Source organism: Clarias gariepinus, chromosome 15, assembly GCF_024256425.1.
Source record: "Clarias gariepinus isolate MV-2021 ecotype Netherlands chromosome 15, CGAR_prim_01v2, whole genome shotgun sequence".
NCBI lineage: Eukaryota > Metazoa > Chordata > Actinopteri > Siluriformes > Clariidae > Clarias > Clarias gariepinus.
The window spans coordinates 29655319-29675000 of NC_071114.1; the positions used below are offsets into that span (position 1 = coordinate 29655319).

Genomic DNA, 19682 nt, shown 5'->3' on the forward strand with positions numbered 1-19682 from the left:
ATCCGCTTTAATACCTGATTCAATTAATCAGCTCATTAACTGGTCATGCTGGAGTCCATATTTTAGAGGTGGGATAAACACAAAAATTGACAGGTCACATGACTTATCGAAAGCTCAATGTACAAAACACTGTGAGACAATCAATCGAGGCGATCATTAAACTTTATTTTTTAGTTTTTGTGCAAAAATAGCTTTCACAACCTGTGGCAGATCCCAAGTGAAAAAACAATAATCACTGGAGTTCAGCACCCGAATTCAACTTCATGGACAAATCATATCCGAGGTACTGCTGCAGCTTTTCATTAAAACATCAAGATTATGCGGGAAAGAAATATAAATTTGCAATTTGCAGCTTTTTTTGGCATTTTTAAAAACATAACAGAATGGAATAATTAAAAATAAAATAATAAAATAATAAAATTACAATTAAAAAAAGCATAAAGACATACTTTCATAGAAAACATACCTTCGCATCCACAACTATTTTTAAAAAAACAGTCATAAATCAAAAATATTTACACAATATTAAAATCTGTACAAATAGTTTCCGCCAATATATCCAAATACTTAAACCCCATATAACAGTTAAGCTTGAGCAATAGAGTGAGGTAGCACCTGAAGACAGAGACAGAGAGAAAGACAGGATAAAAAAGATGGAAAGACACCAAGATAAGGACAAAAAATGAAAGAAAATACAGAAATTAGTTTTTTACTTTTAAATAGACAGAAATTTACCTTTAAATTCGAATCATGACTAAAAAGTCTAGCTAAGAAATTTGTCACATGAGATCAAAATTCTACCTAAAATCAGTTCGAACAACTCCGTAAAGTTTTCTATAAAGTTTTTTTAAAGGCCTTTTTCAAATCATTTTTCAATCATGTAGTTTTTGGGAATAAAAATAGCAAATGGAGAAAGTTGGATTAGTGTGGGGGCTGTATTTAATTATAAATGAATTGATCGGTGTTCTATTGGTTTTGCTGTGGCGTGTAGCTCTTTAACCGCTTCATCGATCCATGACATTCACTGTGTGAGTAAAGGGCCGCTGGCTACCAATGTATTAGACAAATTGTTTTTCCAAATTTGCATCCAGATGCCAACACAACTTTAAAAAGTTGACTAAATTAAAATATTTCTGTGTGGTTTTAATAAAACAAATAGATTTGTACTCCAATTTGCGGTAAAATAAATAACCAGATTTATTTTTATTGTGTGGTTATTTCACAAAAAAAGTGCATTACCATTGAATTTTTGTTTAATTTAATGCGACAATGTTTCTGCTGTATTAATGTTAACACCAGTGTTTCTACATTGTAAGGATATGTCTGTCTGTGTGTCTGAAAGAGCGAAAATTGTACAATTACATACTCAAAATTGTCTTTATAAATTAACTTTTTTCAGGACGCAGTTTAATATTAGCCTCCGGCAAATCCATGTGATTGAAGGGTTTTAAATTATAAAGTTGTTTAAATATTACGACCTCATTAATATTAATATATAACGTAATTTGGAGTTGCACTTCTGTCTGAACTGTTGTTATAGAAAATTAACCAACACCTTCTAATAAGTCAAAATCAAGTATTCTAATAACGTTACCATCTCTGTTAGCTGGGATGCTACCAAGGCAGAAATCCCCTACACGTATCCTTGGTTTTCTTTTCTCCTCTGACTTTATTGTTTTTGCACCTTGGGTGAAACTTTTACCTCTTATTGATTCTGGAAAGCTTTAACACAAGCCTACAGGAAAGGTCTCTTTTATTTGGAGCGTTGCCTTTTCGCCTCCTTCCTTTCCCGTTCCTACGCAGAATCTGTCTACCGCAAAGTTCACAAAAGTTCCTCTGGCCAGGAGAACTAAGCTGACGGTGATTGCTGCTGCCTGCTCGCCTGCCACCCTGCACTTTATAAACCAACCAGGGTTGTTACCGAAAGAAAATTTAAATGCTAGAAGAGACAAGCTTGGAGCGGAAAAGTTCAGCAAAAAGGAAAAATCACAATGAAAAGCTGTACAAAAAAACAAACAAACAAGGATTAAATACAGTGTGATCAATATATTTTGATTCTTTTGCAAACGATCACAAATTGACTGAATATATAAACCCAGCACTGCTGGTAAACATCGTCCTTTCAGCCATATACATGTAAATAGTACAAAAATTAAAAATAATAAGGAGATATTGGGAATGATCTGGATGGAAGATGATGAAGGACGAAGGTCTGCTTGTGGTGTGGGTCACCTTGCGCTCACACTGAGAAAGAATCCCAGAAAAAAACGGTGGTGATTGATTGTGTTTTGTCCTGATGAGAAGACTGCTAAATGTCCCTGGAGGACGGACGCTGTGTGTACAGACACATCACTCTCGAACGGTGAAGACGCGGAAGGATCCGCCATGTAACTGGGATTTACTGGGAAAGAGAGAGGGAATGTTTTAGTCGACATGACAAGAAAGCTTTTCAGGTAATGTGCACAGTGTAACCATGACAACGCTGTTAATAATCAGGTAACTAATTAGTAAAGCTTGATGAATTCAAGTTCCGTTAGCATTTTTTCAAAATATTTTGCTAACAAAAGCTTTTGTAGAGTCCCAAAGTGTTTTCAATGTCTGGATTTATTACATGTGACAAATGAAAACAAATGTAATACAAGTATGTCAATGTATTTATAATATCTGAAGATTTATATGGAGCCAGGATTGTAATGGAAACCACACCCACCATTATAATTAAAATTTAAATTATAATTGGAATCTAAAACGTCCTAATTTTCGTAAATATTTAATAAGAAATATAACCATAGTACAGATTTTTACATTATGTCTATTCCCCAAGTTTCTCCTTATTTAGTCATATTCAATTCCCACCCTTTGTGTTAGGGGACTCGACCTCCCCATCAGTAACAGCTACAAACCAAAGCAGGCAAAAAATACTTTCTCAGAAGCTGAACGTATCCTTTTTTTTCGAACTGCTGCTTACGCATTATTAGAGAGCAGCGTAACACATTTGGATAAAAGCGCTATCCACCACTTCCGCATGCATGAGTTTTTTTTAAAAGCTTTTATATGTCATTTGTTTTGCTATTTTGTTGAAAAAAATGGTAAAATGTCTTTGTCAACATTTCTTCAACAGTAGTGAAAAACAAACAATAAAAAGAACGAACAAACAAACAAAAGAAGACGTCTAAGTGTCAGCTCCGACATGTATTATAAAACATAAGGTGCATTTTGTCTAACTGTGACCTAACTTAAATTCCATGTAGCAGTGTTATATAGCAGGACATTATAATTTATTGGATCCTCATGATGTTTAGCATGTGTGAGGGTATGTTTCTATACTGTTTATTTTGAAATCCATACTGTGCAATCACTTATCGTGCAAGGAAAAGGATGTGGAAACAGTAATTCCATCACTGGGCTCGTTGTTACTGGTGTTATGGTCTTGTTTAAACCCTTATTGACTATTGTGCTTGGCTTGATGGCTCTGTTATGAATTCATTACCGGAGTGGCCTTCAGGCTACGCCAAACTGGAGAACGCGGGGATAAAACAAGATGTTTGGTTTCCGATTGGGTGTAATTACCTGGTGAGCCAGCCCATGACAGCAGACTGAGCGGGTAACTGGAGAGTATGTGATTATATTCTTGCTAATGAGGCAGAGTTCACGTGAGCGGTGGCTCGCATGTGAGTGTGTGAGAAAAACCTGCTGTCCAGCCTCACTTCCACAAGGTTGGAGTTGATTTTGTCGAGGCAGCATTTTGAATGCTGTACTGAATTGAATTGTTCTGCTGGAGTAAGCTAAAGGGTTTGTGTGTGGTCCGTCCACATGTTATTACTTTACGCCCTCTAATGTGTCCTGGACACACAAAACCCAGCCTGAAAAATCAGCCTGAAAAGATCAGAGAAATAAACGAGAAGCAGGTACCTGTCAGACTGGACTCCGTTCTTCAGACTGCCCGAGTAGCTGTTCTTCTTATCCATAGCCAGGACGTCCACATATCCTCCTGAAGCTTTGATCACCCCGGCGTGGAGAGCAGCCCTGCAGATACTAGAGCTCTGTAAAGAATAACAACAGCAGAGTTGTACCATTAATTCAAACGAGGGCTGGGAGACGACGCCCAAGAAAAGATTCTTTAAACGAAGGCGATGTTACATTATTAAATAATACATTTACGTTTACAGTATTTGGCAGACACCTCCATCCATCCATATCTCCTTAAACATATGCACCTTACACAAGGTCGACAGAGGCAGAACTCAGGTTTGAACCTGGGACCTTCCAATCAGTAGTCCACTGAAGTAACCATGCCGACCACTAAGCCACCGAGCCGCCAAAAGTAATCATTTATGCATTTACATTTGTACCTTATTCTAACTTCCACTACGAGCACTAAACTGCTAAAGCTGAGTCCTCGTCAGCTCCATTGCACTGGCAGATATTTCGTTGACCTTCACACCAACAGTTTTATATCTCCCTGCTTTGTGCACACATCTGCTGCTGTTCCTCACACATCGTTCACTTTACAATGTCTACACATAAAATCGCACAAAATATATCCTCACTGTCGCAACGGACACAAAAGACCATATCCACAGATACTGACTGGCATTACAGTCGATCAACCAGGCGCAACTTGACCTTCTTAAAAGTAAATAGATGAGCTCAGTGTGTGAGAACGCAGACAGACGGGTGACATCATAGGAGAGAAAGGAGTTAAGGGCAGCGATGGACCAGTCCAGCAGAAACATTCTTATCTGGAGTATCACAGTTTAGTTGCACTCATTCATGTGAGGTCACCAAGTTCAAGTTCACCCATGTTTCCATGTATAACCAGACCTCTGAACCACCAGGTGGTGATGTTAGAATGCACTTTTTAAAATTTAGGGCTCAGAAGGATCAGAAGGATTTCCTGCTGGAACAAAATCACACGTTATATTTCAGAGCCTTGCTGCTTCCTCGGTTCTTTGGCTGACCATCCAAATATTTTTATGAATTAAAAAAACCTGAAAGAGATCAGGCATTGGATGTCCTCCCTATTGTATTTATGAGCATCACCATACTGTAAATATGCCAGCTATAACACAGAGCTCCGCCCTTAATTCAGGCTTGGGAATGATTTAAATGGACAAACCACCCCTTCGTGGCGACATTGCATCAGCAACCCAAGTGAAATATATGGTTTAAGCATCACATTTATGCTGGAGGAAGCTGTAAAGTAGCTGTAGGCCACTGAGGAACAAGACTTTCAGTTGCGTCCCAGGACAGAGCTCTGATCCGTCGCCAGCTGGACAGACCCGGGATTTTGACAGGGGAATGCGATAAACGTGCCAAGGAGCAGCGGCGAGTGTGTCTAAGTTCTCTTCCAGTAAACCTTAGTGGTCCAGCAAAAGTCTATTAGAGCTTTATCCCTCTCAGACATTGAGGATCAGCTTGTCAGAGGAGGACGCAGGGCAGCTGAGGACAAACACCAGCGATTATTTTACACCTCACTCATTCCACAGATTCACTCTAATAACTCTAAAACTGATTTGATATTTGGTTTTATCAGCTGCTCCTTATGAAAAACAAAATGGAAATTAGTATATAGGCAAATAAAATATGCTTTAGATCGGATTTTAGAAAATAGGATTAGGAAGTTTAAGCTTAAGGCTTGGGGAGATGAACTGAGATTCCACCTAAAAAGAAAAAGTGTTAAGCATAAACGTTGTCATTTTTAATAGGATCAGTTATTTATGTTAAAATGTTATAAAATAAACTAAATAAAAGATTTTATAATATGATACTTATTTCACAATCTGATTATCAAATCTGATGTTACTCCAAAAGAAATATTTGAAAATGTTAATATATAACATGTAAAAAATAGAATAAATTATTAAAATATATAGTTTATAACCTAAGAATGTATTTTATTTTATCATTTAATTAATGACTCAATTAAATCTAGTATCGAAAGTGAAAAATGAAATACATGTCATATACTGCAAAACTATAATACTTGATCTGTGTATTCTGTATTCTGTGGCTTTATCTTTTCCTTTTTTTTTGTGCATGCATGGCCGGGGTTTGTTTACTTTTTGATGCTTTTAGAAGATCTAATCTGTCCAAAGTCACATGATCTCCGGTTAAAAGCAACAGCTGCCATGTTTATTATGACTCTATCAGAGAATGATTAAAAATTTAATAACGATGTGAAGTTCCACATATGGGAAGGAATTGCGAGCATGACATATTTGTGCTGAGCGACTTGGCACGCAGTCCGGCGAGTGTTTCATCTCAAAGCGGCTGTCAGTATCTCGGTCACAGTCTCTGGTCCGGGTGAGCTCCTGACTGAGTGGGAAATGCTAAGTGTTTAACCTGAGAAGCATGTACTGGTCCTCTGCACAGCGATCATGACTTTACTTGAGTCCTAGATCCTTTAGTGTGGACAGCAAAGCAAATGTGTTCCAATTTCCCCATTATTAAGTACTGAAGCTGTACTGAAAGTTGAAATTTTAAAAATGTTTGAATTGGTAGACTAACTACTCCTCCATACAAAGGTACTACGTAACATAGCCTCCATCACGAGCCAAGCATTTGTGCCATCGTTGAACCCAACTCTAGAAAGTAGCCCAGAGGCTTAAGGTGGATCTGAAGGTGAACCCCAGCTTTACCAATCTGCCCTTAATGGGGCCTTGAGCAAAGCTCTTAACCCTGTCTGCTCCAGGGACGCCATATCATGGCCTGACCCTGCGCCCTGGCACCAGTTTGAAAGCTGGGATTATGCGAAGAACGCATTTCACCGAGCAGTAATGTATACGCAACAAATAAAGGCTTAACTTGTCACAGCTAAAGGTCTCCCACTGCGCTACAGAATGTTTACGGAGATGACACCATTGACAAGAGCAAAGTGCACAGATGGGTGAAGTAGTTTAAAGAAGACAAACCGTGAGCAAAGAAAACAAACAGCGTTTTAAATTAATATGCCATTATAATTGACTTCATAATGAATTTCTAAAAATTCATTAAAAGATTTTTCTCTGTCTTTTCCGGTTGTAAGTTTTTAAGCTTTTCGATCAAAAAAATTAGAGCAAAGTTTTTAACTGAAAGTTTTCGGCCAAATATTTTCAGCTCACAAATAGTGCAAACCTAGCTGATACAGTTAACTATGTTTACTTACACACTCATCATCTATACCGCTTTATCCTGTATATACGGCGTCGTGGTGGCTGCACAGGTTAGCAAGTCTAAAATGATTCATTTTAATATTCGAAAGACGCAGCATTAAACCAGACCTCCATTAACCCTCTAAAGACGGAGAGGAGCGACTTACATCAGCGTAGACGCCGGTGCCGATCACTGGAGCCCAGTAGGATGGCTGATTCTTACAGCTGGATGGACACTTCACCCTGAATGAGACGGAAATAAAGACGACCGAATGGAGAGTTCAAGAACAACAACTTCAATTGCACAATATACAGTAGATATGTTCTGTCATTTTTTTAAACATTATTTTTGGAATGAAAAAAAAATGACATCAACAAAACACAGTTCTTGCTCTCGTTACAGCAGCTATAAACAGCCTTTTCTTGACCACATTCTTTAGTTTCAAACAAACATGCTGCTTTTTCATGTTAGAGAGGAACCACAAATGTGCAGAAACTGCTCGGTCCTGAAGTTACAGCTGTATTTATTCCAAAGGGCTGACACTGGAGACTCCTTCCTTAAATGTTAAACAAACATCTCCTTACAGAAAACAACAACGATTACACCTTTTGTTCAGTCTGCCATACAAGCCCCTGTGAATGAGCTGTTACTATAGAAATAATAACGTATTAGTATTTATAAGTTAAATTTGCATCTGCGCTCATGTCAGAGCTGCTTTTATATCAAATTAAATCAGTCAGAAACCAGAAATCTATAATATATATACTGTATATATACTGTCGTACTATAATTGTGTTAAATGACACGGAACATATTTACAATTCAAAGTTTTAGACTTCCGGACGCATCCTTGTTACGTGTAACGCCACTTTATATTTGAATATCTCTAAAGACAATACAAAAAATAAAAAAGGCTTTTCTATAAACAGTAGAACTGAGATTAATCACCTCGGGCAGGTGGTGTGTTCGGCACCGAAGGGGCAAATATCAGCTAATCGTGTGTAGCATTCGACTGATCTTGCTGTGAAACAACATAAACAGATCTCATGTTACATCTCAACATATCATATCATATTATATTGCATATCATATTACATATCATAACTTACTTTCTACTTTTGCGACCAAAAATCCGTTAGCAGATTTGTATTTGCTGTGAAGAGAAAAGATGAAGAGATTTTTGCATGTAACAGGTGGATGCAGTTAGAACAAAAAAAAAAAAAAAAAAAAAAGGTTCTTATATTTTTACAGATCGAAAATTTTTATATTATTTATAATATTATTTCAGTTCAAAATGTGATATGAGTAACAAGTGAAAGCCTGGGTGTTGTGCTGCTGTAGGAAAATCATCAGTTTTCTGTTTTTCGCCTCTGAGTGTCTGATCACTTTTACACTTTTATGTTAGCAATTAGAGGCTATAATTTGTTTTTTTTTAATCATGTACAGGTACAATTAGTGTTGGGAAAACATGTAACAGGGTGTTCAAGTCAAACCGGGACTTAAGATGTGATTTCTGATCAATAAAGATGTAAAAATGATTGATGTTTTTATCACAGTACGGTGATGAGATTCTTAGCTGCAGTAAAACGTTTAAACGGTGCAGAAGGTCGTACATCTTTATTTGTTAATTAAAAAAAATTATTTATTGCCTGCACAAACTAAACAATGTAGAATGTGATGTCAAAAATACAACCAATTACTTTGTTTAGGACTTTCAGGCGGGATTTCTTGTTGAAATTGTGAGTTTGACTGAGAACGTTGAGCATCATACCTGAAAGACTCGACATTGTTCTTTGTTGCTTTAACGAAGAACGGGATATTATCTCTTCTCGTGACCTCCACCAGGCCTCCACTGTTATCGATAGCCCCGTGATGAATTGCAGCACGGCAAATACTGGATTGCTGGAAGAATCAGGGGGGAAGAAAAAAATCTTCAGAAGAACAACATCAGCGTGAACAGTATAAATTTGCTTTGAAAAAGACTTGGAAGTCGTACCACGTCGTAGTACAGCGTGCCCCACACCTTAGCGTTGCTGTATAAGCAGTTAGCGGGACAGTTGTACCTGCAGGAGGTGCACGCGGTGTCGAATCAGTGGATTTGTAGCATTCTGATACGTAACGATAATCATTTTAAGATGAGATTGTCTAACTGACCTGTTACAGGTTGCACCTTTGCACTTATCCCTCATCCTTGTTTCACACTTGATGTTTTGAGCTGCAAAGATTAAAATAAAATGCAATATGTATTAGACAAGACAGGCAAGAAGTCCACTTCTGAATGAAGCCTTCACGTACTGATACCCCGAAATTAACAGCTCTTACTCAGGAAGTTGTTTCGAGTGTTTGTGGTCTTAGGCTGCGTGGTTTTTTTGGGTGTAGAAGGTTTGGGGTTAGTCTTTCGAACAGGTTTGGATTGAGTGATCGCCACCTGCACAGGAACCTGAGGCTTCTCCACCTCGTTCATGTCTGGAGTCTCGGTGCGTTGAGGAGTTCCTGAAAGAAGCAGGTCATTTATATGAAAAATGAAATAGCAAAATGGACAAAGGTTATTTTAGGGCGTGTCCTTTGCACATTTTGCATCATCCAGGAAGCGCATTGATATCAAACACCTTTTTTTTTTTTACATCTCATCCAGTCATGTTGCAAATGGTGTGGAAACAAAAACAAAGATAGAGTAAAAAAGTACCAGCGAGCAAATACGAGCTGTACGAGATTCTGAATCACAAATATTTCGATCCTAATTTCCTAATGTTGCAACATAACTACAAGTTATGACGTTACAGTGAAGACAAACATCCGCCTCATCATCAACGTTACATCGATGTTTATTACATTTGCATGACTGATAATAATAAATCTGATCTACAAAGCAAGCTAGGATAAACCATTATCTGATATGAGCTGGGACTGGTGAGAGTGTTGCCATGGTTTCAAAACATACTTGTTTTTTTAATGATTAGCTGCATTAATTGCTCGGAGTTTTGATTTGATGTCATTTGTTCTTTGTCAGTATAATTCCTGTTCAATATAATCCGTCAATTGATGGTCTGAGTAAGAATGGGATATTTCACAGGAATTACTAAACACAGAAAGACATAACTGTGAAGCATCACCTTCTTTTATTTGAAGTTCTGGATAACTGCGGTTAAATACGTATATACACAAAGAATCCTTTCAGTTTTAATTCTTTAATTCTAAACATTTTAAGACTTCCATGATGAAAAGGCAAAGTGCCACAAATAACCCTCATCAACATCCTATAGGAGTTAAACCCATTATGTACTGTAGAGTAGGGTGAGGTATGGACCATTTCGCTCTGCAGATAAATAAACAGAAAAACAAAAAGAAATTACCCTTGTAGCACAGTTTGTCTTTGCAGACTCCTCCATAGCTGGGAGGACACTGAGAACAGGGATTTCCATGCTGGTAGGGCGCCTCCCCGATCCAGTTTCCCCTGATGGAGACCACATAGCCAGATCAGAATCTTAATGTACATGAGCTTTCAAATGTGCTGCACGTTCTCACAAAGTCAGGTTTTCCAGGAAACGCAATTTAAATACCAACTGGCAATTAAATGATTACAGAAATAATCTGGAAATAATAATCAGCTTGGGTAGCACTACTCTTTTCTATTCGGTAATTAAGAATTTTCCACATTCCGGTCCTGTACGCGCGTTCCCAGGAGCCCAGGTGATCTACGACATGTAATCATGCTAATAAGAGTTAGCAGATGCAGGTGGCTTACTTTGGCGAGTAGTTGCACACGAGGTAGACGGCGTTCTCCCATATCTCCCCCCACACGTTCATGCTTGGACACATGTGCACAGCACAGCCCACGCGGTTGGTGGTGGCCCAGACGATCTGCGAAAGAACCAGAGACGTTCATGAGTCCAGTGTTCTTCAAAAAGAAAAAAAAAAAATCAAAACTTGCATTGGCATTGTGAAGTCTTATATTCATTCTAATAAAGATCATTAAATGTTTAACTGTTTATCTCTACAGCATTTCTGCAGCTCTGAACCTCTACCCCAGTTTAGAACGTCAGAAACCCAAAATAACGTCAAATGTTTCATTCAGAGTCAAATCACTTTCTCTAAAGAGTTCGCTTTTAATGATGGTGAAGATATAGAGATGATTTGAGCTAAATTTACATCATAATTTAATAATGGATTATATTTTTATCATCCAGATTAATTAAACCGTGTGAAATTGACCTCATTTAAAATGTATTAATAGCATTTTATAAATAGACAAGATCATTATTTCTTTTTTTTTTTACTATTTTTGTTAATCTAATTACATTAATACTGAATGAACAGTATACAGTATATAGAGGATTATAGTTCTGTTACCCGTGAGACATGTCCCCAAATATTATCAGTTTGTTTTGTTTTTTTGTGGTAATACTTCACCGGCTTCTAATGAACCGAAAGGGAGAAACTGTTTTTCACTGGAAATAAAGTGCAAATGTGAAGCTATTTTTAATTCAGATGGGAGATTTGTGTAAACGAATCATCATTTAGACGTTATCTCTCCGTCTGTGTACAGAATGAGACAGGTTCTTGGACTCGTATGTCTCTGGCCCGGTGGAGAGCGTCCGGATTGATGGGTCCGCAGAGGGCTCTAAAGAGAGACTGCTCCTTTCATTCCGAGCGGAAGGAGATGCACATGAGGTGTGACCGGCATCCGCGTCCTGTGAGCTCGTACCATCTTTCCTCATCATCCGTACAAATAAATAAATAAGCGCTGGCGGATTGTGCGCTGACTTGAAGCTTAAAGCCAGGGCCTTGTTCCTGCTGAACGCGTACAGGAAGGAGTTCATCCAGTGCAGCCAGACTGCATGAGCCAGAGCTGTTTTACTAGTAAATGAATGGAGTTTCTGACTCAGCACTTTGTACAGTTCAAACTACACAGTGGGTTTGTGTGCAGTCCAACAAAGTTACACAGAGACAGAGGGAGAGAGAGAGAGAGAGAGAGAGAGAGAGAGAGAGAGAGAGACTCCTGCTGTGTTTAAGTACCAAGGCCAGGAAGAGATCACATTTATTCCCCAGATTTTTAGCATCCTTAGGAAAAAGGTCATAAATGCTAAAATATTCTAGAAAAAAAATAATAAAACCCTATAAAATGCCACAACTGAACATTGCCAAATCACATAAGCATTTACAAAAGAAAAAGAAAAAGAGAGAAGGGAGAGAGAGAGAGAGACCTCAAAACCACAAACATCATGAAGGATTGTTGATGTTCAGGGCTCTTTTGTAGCTTTTGTGCAGAGTGATGGCATCATTAATGACTTCTAACTGCTGACTACGAGCATATCTTATTCCCAAAATCTGGTTGTCTCTGCCAAGAGGCTTAACCACAACTTAACCACAACAAGGTAATAAGAACTAATAAACGCCCAAATCAGCACAGAAATTGTATTATTTAATTGCTTCGCAGTAATCATTTAATTCTGTCCATGCATGCGTCTAATTCGACATATCCTGTATAACGTATTAAAAACAATCCTCATGTTTGTAATTATGATAGTTTGTTCCATTATTTATGAGCCACGTGGTTGTAATTCCTGAATGGTTAATACTCCACTTTTGCCAAATCCCTTCAACCTTAGCTCTCCCCTAAATTTCCTCTCAAACCTTATCGTCTCTGTAGACAAAGTGTTAACTGCTGGAGACGTTAAGATTCATTTGAAAATCCTCTGAGAACAGCATTTATGTCCATACTGGACTAAATCGGTGTGTAGTAGGACCTGCACTCATAAAGCAGGTCACACTTAAGATTAAATATTATCCTTCGGGTTAAGCATGAGAAATATAATTCCACAGTCTGAAGCTGCGATATCTCAGATCACTGTCTTGTCTCGATTAAAGTGTGTCATTGTAATAATGTACGCACAGCGCCGCGCTACCGCTTTAAACGAACATTCACATCAAATACCACACAGAGTTTTATCAGTAATCTCCCAGAGTTAGCAACTTCGATTAGATCACCGTCTGACTCCACAGAACTCGACAACATTTCCTTATACCTTGGATAATGTAGCTCCAGTTAAAAGAAAAATGATTAGATAAACTTGCTTCCTGGTATAACGATCACACACGCACTTTAAAACAAACCGCTTGGAAATTGGAACGCAAATGGCATCAAACTAAGCTAGTGTTCCAAATAGCATGGAAGGAGAGCATCCTGAACTATAGAAAAGCTCTGAGTAATGCTAGATCATCTCCACTCTTATTGAAAATGACAAAAATAATCCTAGATTTGTAGCTAAATTAACCAGAAACAAGACCACTGGAGAAATCTCCACAACAACAACATACAGTAGTGAGGACTTCATTAACTTTTTCAATAACAAAATCATAAATATGAGGCAAAAAAATTCAGGCTTTGAAACCAGACAATGTAGGTTATACAGATGATAAATCAACCACATCATATCAGAACCTAGAATACGTTCCTCCCCTTGAAGAGAATGAACTAATTTCACTCATCTCTTCTTTAAAAACCTGTGTATTAGATCCTATACCGACACGTTTTCTCAAGCAGATAGTTCCAGCAATAACAGAACTCCTGTTGAAAATAATAAACTTTTCACTCAGCAGTGGGTATATTCTCAAATCCTTTAAATTAGCAGTTATTGAACCGCTAACTAAGAAACCTGACCTTGATCCCTGTCAGCTTTCCAATTACAGGCCGATACCAAAACTTCCCCATTATCGCTAAGATTCTCGAAAAGATAGTAACACAGCAATGTTCATGTTCATATCTACACAGGAATGGCATAAACAAACTGTATCACTCAGGTTTGTTGAAGGTGAGGTTTCCTTCTGGCTCTCCTTTTTAGTTATGATGTTATAGTTAGTCCTGTCGGAGTCCCTGCTTGCAAATATACATTCATGTTATACATTGTTTGACTGTGACCAGACCTAACTGCCATGTCTCCTTCCTCTTTTCTCTCTTCCCCTCTCTCTCTTCCCCTCTACCTGTCTCTCTGTCAAGCTATACATGTCGCTCCTGAGCTGCCAGTGATCCAGACCCCCTCTGCACCCTGGACCTGTCTGACGCCTGGTCTTCTGCTTCTGGTTGGAGATCTCGTCGCATGGAAGCCCCCTATGGTCTGCCTGGGCACCACTTTTCCATGGAGACAGTCTTCGTGGACTCGATAGTTCAGGACTGGAGTTTCCTACAGTCTACCTGAGCCTCCAATAATGAACTGGACTCAATTTTAACCTAAACACATCTCCTGTTATACTGAATGTCCAGTCTCACACAGTATGATGCAGATCAATCCCTGCTATCCGTTATCACCCAGATGAGGATGGGTTCCCTGTGGAGTCTGGTTCCTCTCAAGGTTTCTTCCTACTATCATCTCAGGGAGTTTTTCCTTGTCACTGTCGCTGTTCTCCCCGGCTTGATTATCAGGGACGGTCTTATCATTTTGATTCATACACGCTCACATCTTATACAACCTTAAATAATTATTTTGATTGTGTAAAGCTGCTTTGCAACAATGTCAATTGTTAAAAGCGCTATACAAATAAAATTGAATTAAATTGAATGTATAAATTGCTCCAATACCAACATCTGATACATGAACACGGCTGCACTTTTTATGTCTGTTTTAGTAAAAAAAAAAAAATTTTAAACGCAGAACAATAAACATAACTAAATAAAAAGTTATGTGGTTTTGATACCTGATATCATTTGACTTGGCACCGTATAGTATGATAATAAAGTTTTAACAAAACTACAGTATACAGTGCCCCCTATGCTTAGGCTAATAATTACAGATTCAATCATCATCCTTACAAAAGGGTGCCAATATTTTTTTAAAGTTAACCAGCCTAGCGGGCTGGTAAAAACCACAGCTGGATCAGAAGGTGAGAAAGAGGTGTAACACATGGCAGCTACTGTGTTGTTTTAAAGTCTTCCAAAGATCTCAGGTCCAGTAAGAAAGCGCTCCAGGAGTCGGAGAACAGCTTCCAGATGTTTGTGACCTGGTTTCTGTGGGAGATTGTACAGAGAGACTGTTTTCTCAAATCCATCACAGCTGCTGAGTAAAGTCTGAGATGATTCAGTGCCAGGGCTTATTCGCTCTTTTCTGCCTCTCTGTTTTTTCCTTTGATTCATTTATTATAGAGATAACCCCACTTTTTTTCATCCCTTTCACGTCTCTACACGGAATCAAAAGCAAGTGGAGTGCACAAGGTGGCAAAACTTGTCACTAACATCCAAACACCTCTAAATGTCTGTTAGAGTGTCTTCTAAATGTTTCACTAATGCTTGGGCATGATCAAGGTAGACCAGAGCCGTGATCGGACTGCCTATCTGATTCATGTCTGAAACACTGGCCTCCCAGGAACTCCTGGTGAATGATTATCTGTCGATTTTCAAGGATCTGACATTTCACTCGCTGAATTTCACGAGGACGACTGCATCACCACTTTGCTCATCGCCACTTTGTACTTAAAGTCTTCTGTATCAATGTCAATCGATATTACACCTTCATTAATCCAAAACTTTATCGCAAGTCCTGGTTTGGCTTAAACAGCCCTTCATTTTAAACAACAGATTCTAATTTGTTTCATTAAATTACCGTACTAACCGATAGCTTAAATTAGAGACCGGTTTAACCAATCAGAATAATGCATTCCCATTTCTATTTAAATGATCTGGGCATAGGACTTTTACCAGAACGGGAAAGATTTTTACAAGATGGGTGACAGGATGGGTTGACCTGAATCTTGCTTTTTACAGTAATTAAAGAACAAATTGGGCGTTCCTACGGGTACACTTTACGCCCTGAATTCATGAGGAGCATCAAAAAAATTTTAACTTTCCAGGTCATGCCGCGATTTTATTCCCAATATTAAATCATTCCTGACATTACGGTGCCAATGCCAATTTTATATATAATTACACCTAAATGCGCGTGAATCAGCGTTTCTTGCAGTTTAGTGCGGAATTTGACACTTCCAGGAATTTTTCAAGCACAAATTAGTCTGTTTTTCAAGTAGAGGTGAGATTATGATGAATGATGACTCATTTTCCAGGAAGGATTGATCTTGCAGTTTCATGTAATTGTAAGAAGTAGAAGAAGAAAAATGAAATAACACGCTCTCGCTAACCCACCTTACATTTTAAGACACAGTTAAAATGAAGAAGGTCAGAGAACATAAAAAAAAATCTGCAAAGTTTAAAATGAAGCAAAAGGCCTCGATCATGGCAGGGAACGTGAATATGGCGGCTTTTTATACTTTTAAACAGTTTGTTTGTTTTTTGGTCGAAGCAAAAAAGTTCAATGTTGCATAAGGGCTTAAAATCTTTTAAAATCTCCCCACCAATAAAATCACCGAGTTAAAGAAGGAGCACGAGAAATAATCAGTTGTTAGTTAGCGAATATGAGAAGATTTACAACATAAGCGGAAACTTTCTCTTTGCTAATGTCTGAACCAAAAATAATAACGAGTGCACGTGTTTTGGAAATTCATCGAAGCGTTAACTTTAATTGCGATCGCACAAACCTTCCTAATCAAGTTCAAGAACTCAAGCAGTCACTCCATCTGAGAGCCAATCTAATCTAGAGCGTGCGCTAGGCTAGTGGATTAACTGAAACTAGTTAGGAATAGTACGAAAGTTAGGTTGTGAGCATTGTGCCACAAGCCAGGCTACAATAAAGTTAAAATATAATGCACTTTTGTTTAAAATGGATTCAATTCATTTATAAACCGTGTCTTTATAACCCGCCCCCTCACCTGTGTGTAGTGAGTACACATGGGTCCAGAGCAGCGGTCAGGGCACCAGGGGTTGCACTCGTGTGGGTACGGGTACGTGTAGTCCTTCACCTCGTCATACCAAGCCTGGACGTGGTAAGCAGGGGAACGGTACCTACGAAACAAGAGAGATTATCACTCCAGAGCCCTTTTTTGAGAATCTATTCCCTGACCCACTTTCTCCTGCGCATCACTAATGCACACACACACACACACACACACACACAGAGATATCTGTTCTCATCCTTGACTCCAAAGTAAATAGTACTCTCTTCCATGAGCAGCCATTCATCTCCACAGAGTGTAAACATTACTTTATACGGCACCGAGGAGTCATAAGGGAGAGGAGGAAAGTGAGGGGGACGCACTTTCCACTGGCATCAGAAGAGACACAAATGTTAAAGAAACCAAAGCAGAGTTGACTAAATGCACTGAGAAAGACAAGTCGTCACACACTGCTGCTGGTTTGTACAAACGGGCTGTTGGGTTTAATATAATATGCAACGTGTGGCGACAGTCCACGTTAAAGGTCCCGTATTAAAGAAATATAGGCGCTTTAAAATCCCTTTGAAGTTAATGCAGCTAATATGAGGTCACATTAGGGGAGAAATCTAATTGGTTAGTTGGATAATACAAAACTGAACGTTTGTAACTAAAATCTCTACAACTAACTAAAAGTGATTTTTTTTATGTTTAAAAAAAAAATGTAAATCTTATAACGTCACTCCTGGCAGTGTTCTCCGAGTTGGTTCTCCTCTCACGTATCAACATGCCAGTGATTAAAATGTTACTTTTTTTAAATCCAGTTATCATTAACAAAACAAGTTAGCTAAGGTTTTTATTTCTGTTACCGACACTACAGACTCCTTCCACATGTGTTTAGTAAACATCTCCGCACAGATCCATGATTACAGACAGTTTTTTAATTGTTTTTTTTATTGGTGTCCATCATGTCCCAGTGAACGAGCGGATTCAGTAGGAACTATAATATTAGAACGAGAGCACAAATATAAACCTGTGAGTTGCAGCTGCATGAGGGTCAGAGCTGCTGTTTTAGTAAACTAATCAACAGCTCCCATCTGATTCAATCCGAATGCAGGATTCAACAGAGCTGTGATAGAAATACAGGGCTATTTATGGCTGGAGGTTGTTACAGTGGAGTCAAATGGCAGGGAAGTGAATCACTCTCTTTGCAAACTGTTTGTTTTACACTATGTGTGTGTGTGTGTGTGTGTGTACACAGACCTGCCCCAGTGCACTGCCAGATTCTGGCCAATAGACATAATCAGGTCCTGTGGTCCGTGGTCCCACTGACACTGCTCAGCCCAGTGTGTAGCAGAACGCTCCAGTTCGTCGTCCCATATCTAATCACACACACAAAAACAAATACTGAATACGTTATATACTGTACAGTAGGCTATATACAGAAGTACACAAAAATAAAAAAGCCAGCAATGCATTGTTATCAGACCACACAGGATGTAGTTAAACTGCATGATAGATTAAAAAGGCAAGGATATGATCATTAAGGTTTTAATAAGAAATTATAATTAAACACTATAATTAAAAAGTGTCTTTAACATTCTGCTCAACTTTTTGGTAGACAAAATTTTATATCTGATTCATGCCTGATTCATCACACTGATCTAAATAAACCAGACGTTGGGGTCAAGTTTACTCACAAACGCATCTTAGTCACTAATGGTAAAACGCCTTTCAGTCACGATATGATCCTGAAATATGGGTTAAAGTTAACCTGAATGAGTCATCTCTACCAATCGGTTGAGGTATACTTTTTTGATTGTTTGTTTGTTTGTTTTTTCCAATCCACTAAATAATGTTGTTTGCCTTAATAAGTATGCCTTTTATCATTTCTTTATAACAAACCATGAAATTAATATAACATGAAATTTGTGAATATCTTGATACTTTTACCACAAAGCAACATCTCAACCATTTGGAAGGGGTCTATACTTTACTTTCTCAAACAGGCCAAACACTGCCCTTGTGAATTGTTTAAGAAAATGCAAAACAAAATGTTGCATTGAGTTTTTATTTTTTCTTAGTGCAGACGTTAGAGTGCTAATTAACTTCTCACTTATCACAATCATTGCTAATGTTATTAACCTACGACATACACAGAAAACTTGTGTATGGACTGTGTATGTACGCGTGACTTTTCGACCAAAAAATTGATTTCATTTTTCGCGTTTCACGAAACGCGAGCACCATAATGTGAAGGGAAATCGAACTGAAAAGGGAAAACACACACTACACCGACCCAGACATCAGAGTCTGGCTCTGGTCCACTGTAAACACTCTGCAATTGGGAATAAATGAAACACATTTCTCTGGCTTATTTCTCCACCTGAAAGGGACGGGAGGAGGTTTCCATCCTCCATCCATGGATACACACAAACACACACACACTCACACACACATGCACACATACACACATATATACACACAGTGGAAGAAGGCTCACATACACATACATTTGTTCATCTGAGGAACGCTGTGCAGGACTCAGCTCAGTAAATTTCCAATGCGGTGTTAAGCACACACACTCTCACACACATACACTCACTCACACTCTATAACCCCTGTCCTGTCTGGTGTCCAGGTGTTGGTGCACTCCATACACCAATCCCTGGCAAAAACCCTTTAAACCAAGTAGACTAAAATAAGCAGACTTGCTAAGAAAACTCTGCCTTCGTTTATTTTATATGATATCTCCATAATAAGTCAACATTTGCTCAATTTTTCAATTAAAGAAG

At 38.4% G+C, this 19682-nt stretch overlaps 1 protein-coding gene across 2 annotated transcripts in view; it reads right to left on the reverse strand.

Moving 5' to 3' along the window:
- Positions 1-755: 755 nt before the first annotated feature.
- Positions 756-19682, reverse strand: part of crispld2 (cysteine-rich secretory protein LCCL domain containing 2) — a 23187-nt gene continuing 4260 nt past the window's right edge. For both annotated transcript variants that reach the window (XM_053512851.1, XM_053512850.1), the window contains exons 3-15: positions 18151-18269; positions 16888-17020; positions 10880-10995; positions 10488-10588; positions 9457-9627; positions 9289-9349; positions 9131-9197; positions 8906-9036; positions 8244-8287; positions 8083-8155; positions 7301-7376; positions 3913-4043; positions 756-2401 (exon numbers count right to left, since the gene is read on the reverse strand). In XM_053512851.1, the coding sequence (XP_053368826.1) occupies positions 2350-2401; positions 3913-4043; positions 7301-7376; positions 8083-8155; positions 8244-8287; positions 8906-9036; positions 9131-9197; positions 9289-9349; positions 9457-9627; positions 10488-10588; positions 10880-10995; positions 16888-17020; positions 18151-18269 (1275 nt within the window). In that variant the 3' untranslated portion in view covers positions 756-2349. The remainder of the gene's footprint in view (positions 2402-3912; positions 4044-7300; positions 7377-8082; positions 8156-8243; positions 8288-8905; positions 9037-9130; positions 9198-9288; positions 9350-9456; positions 9628-10487; positions 10589-10879; positions 10996-16887; positions 17021-18150; positions 18270-19682) is intronic.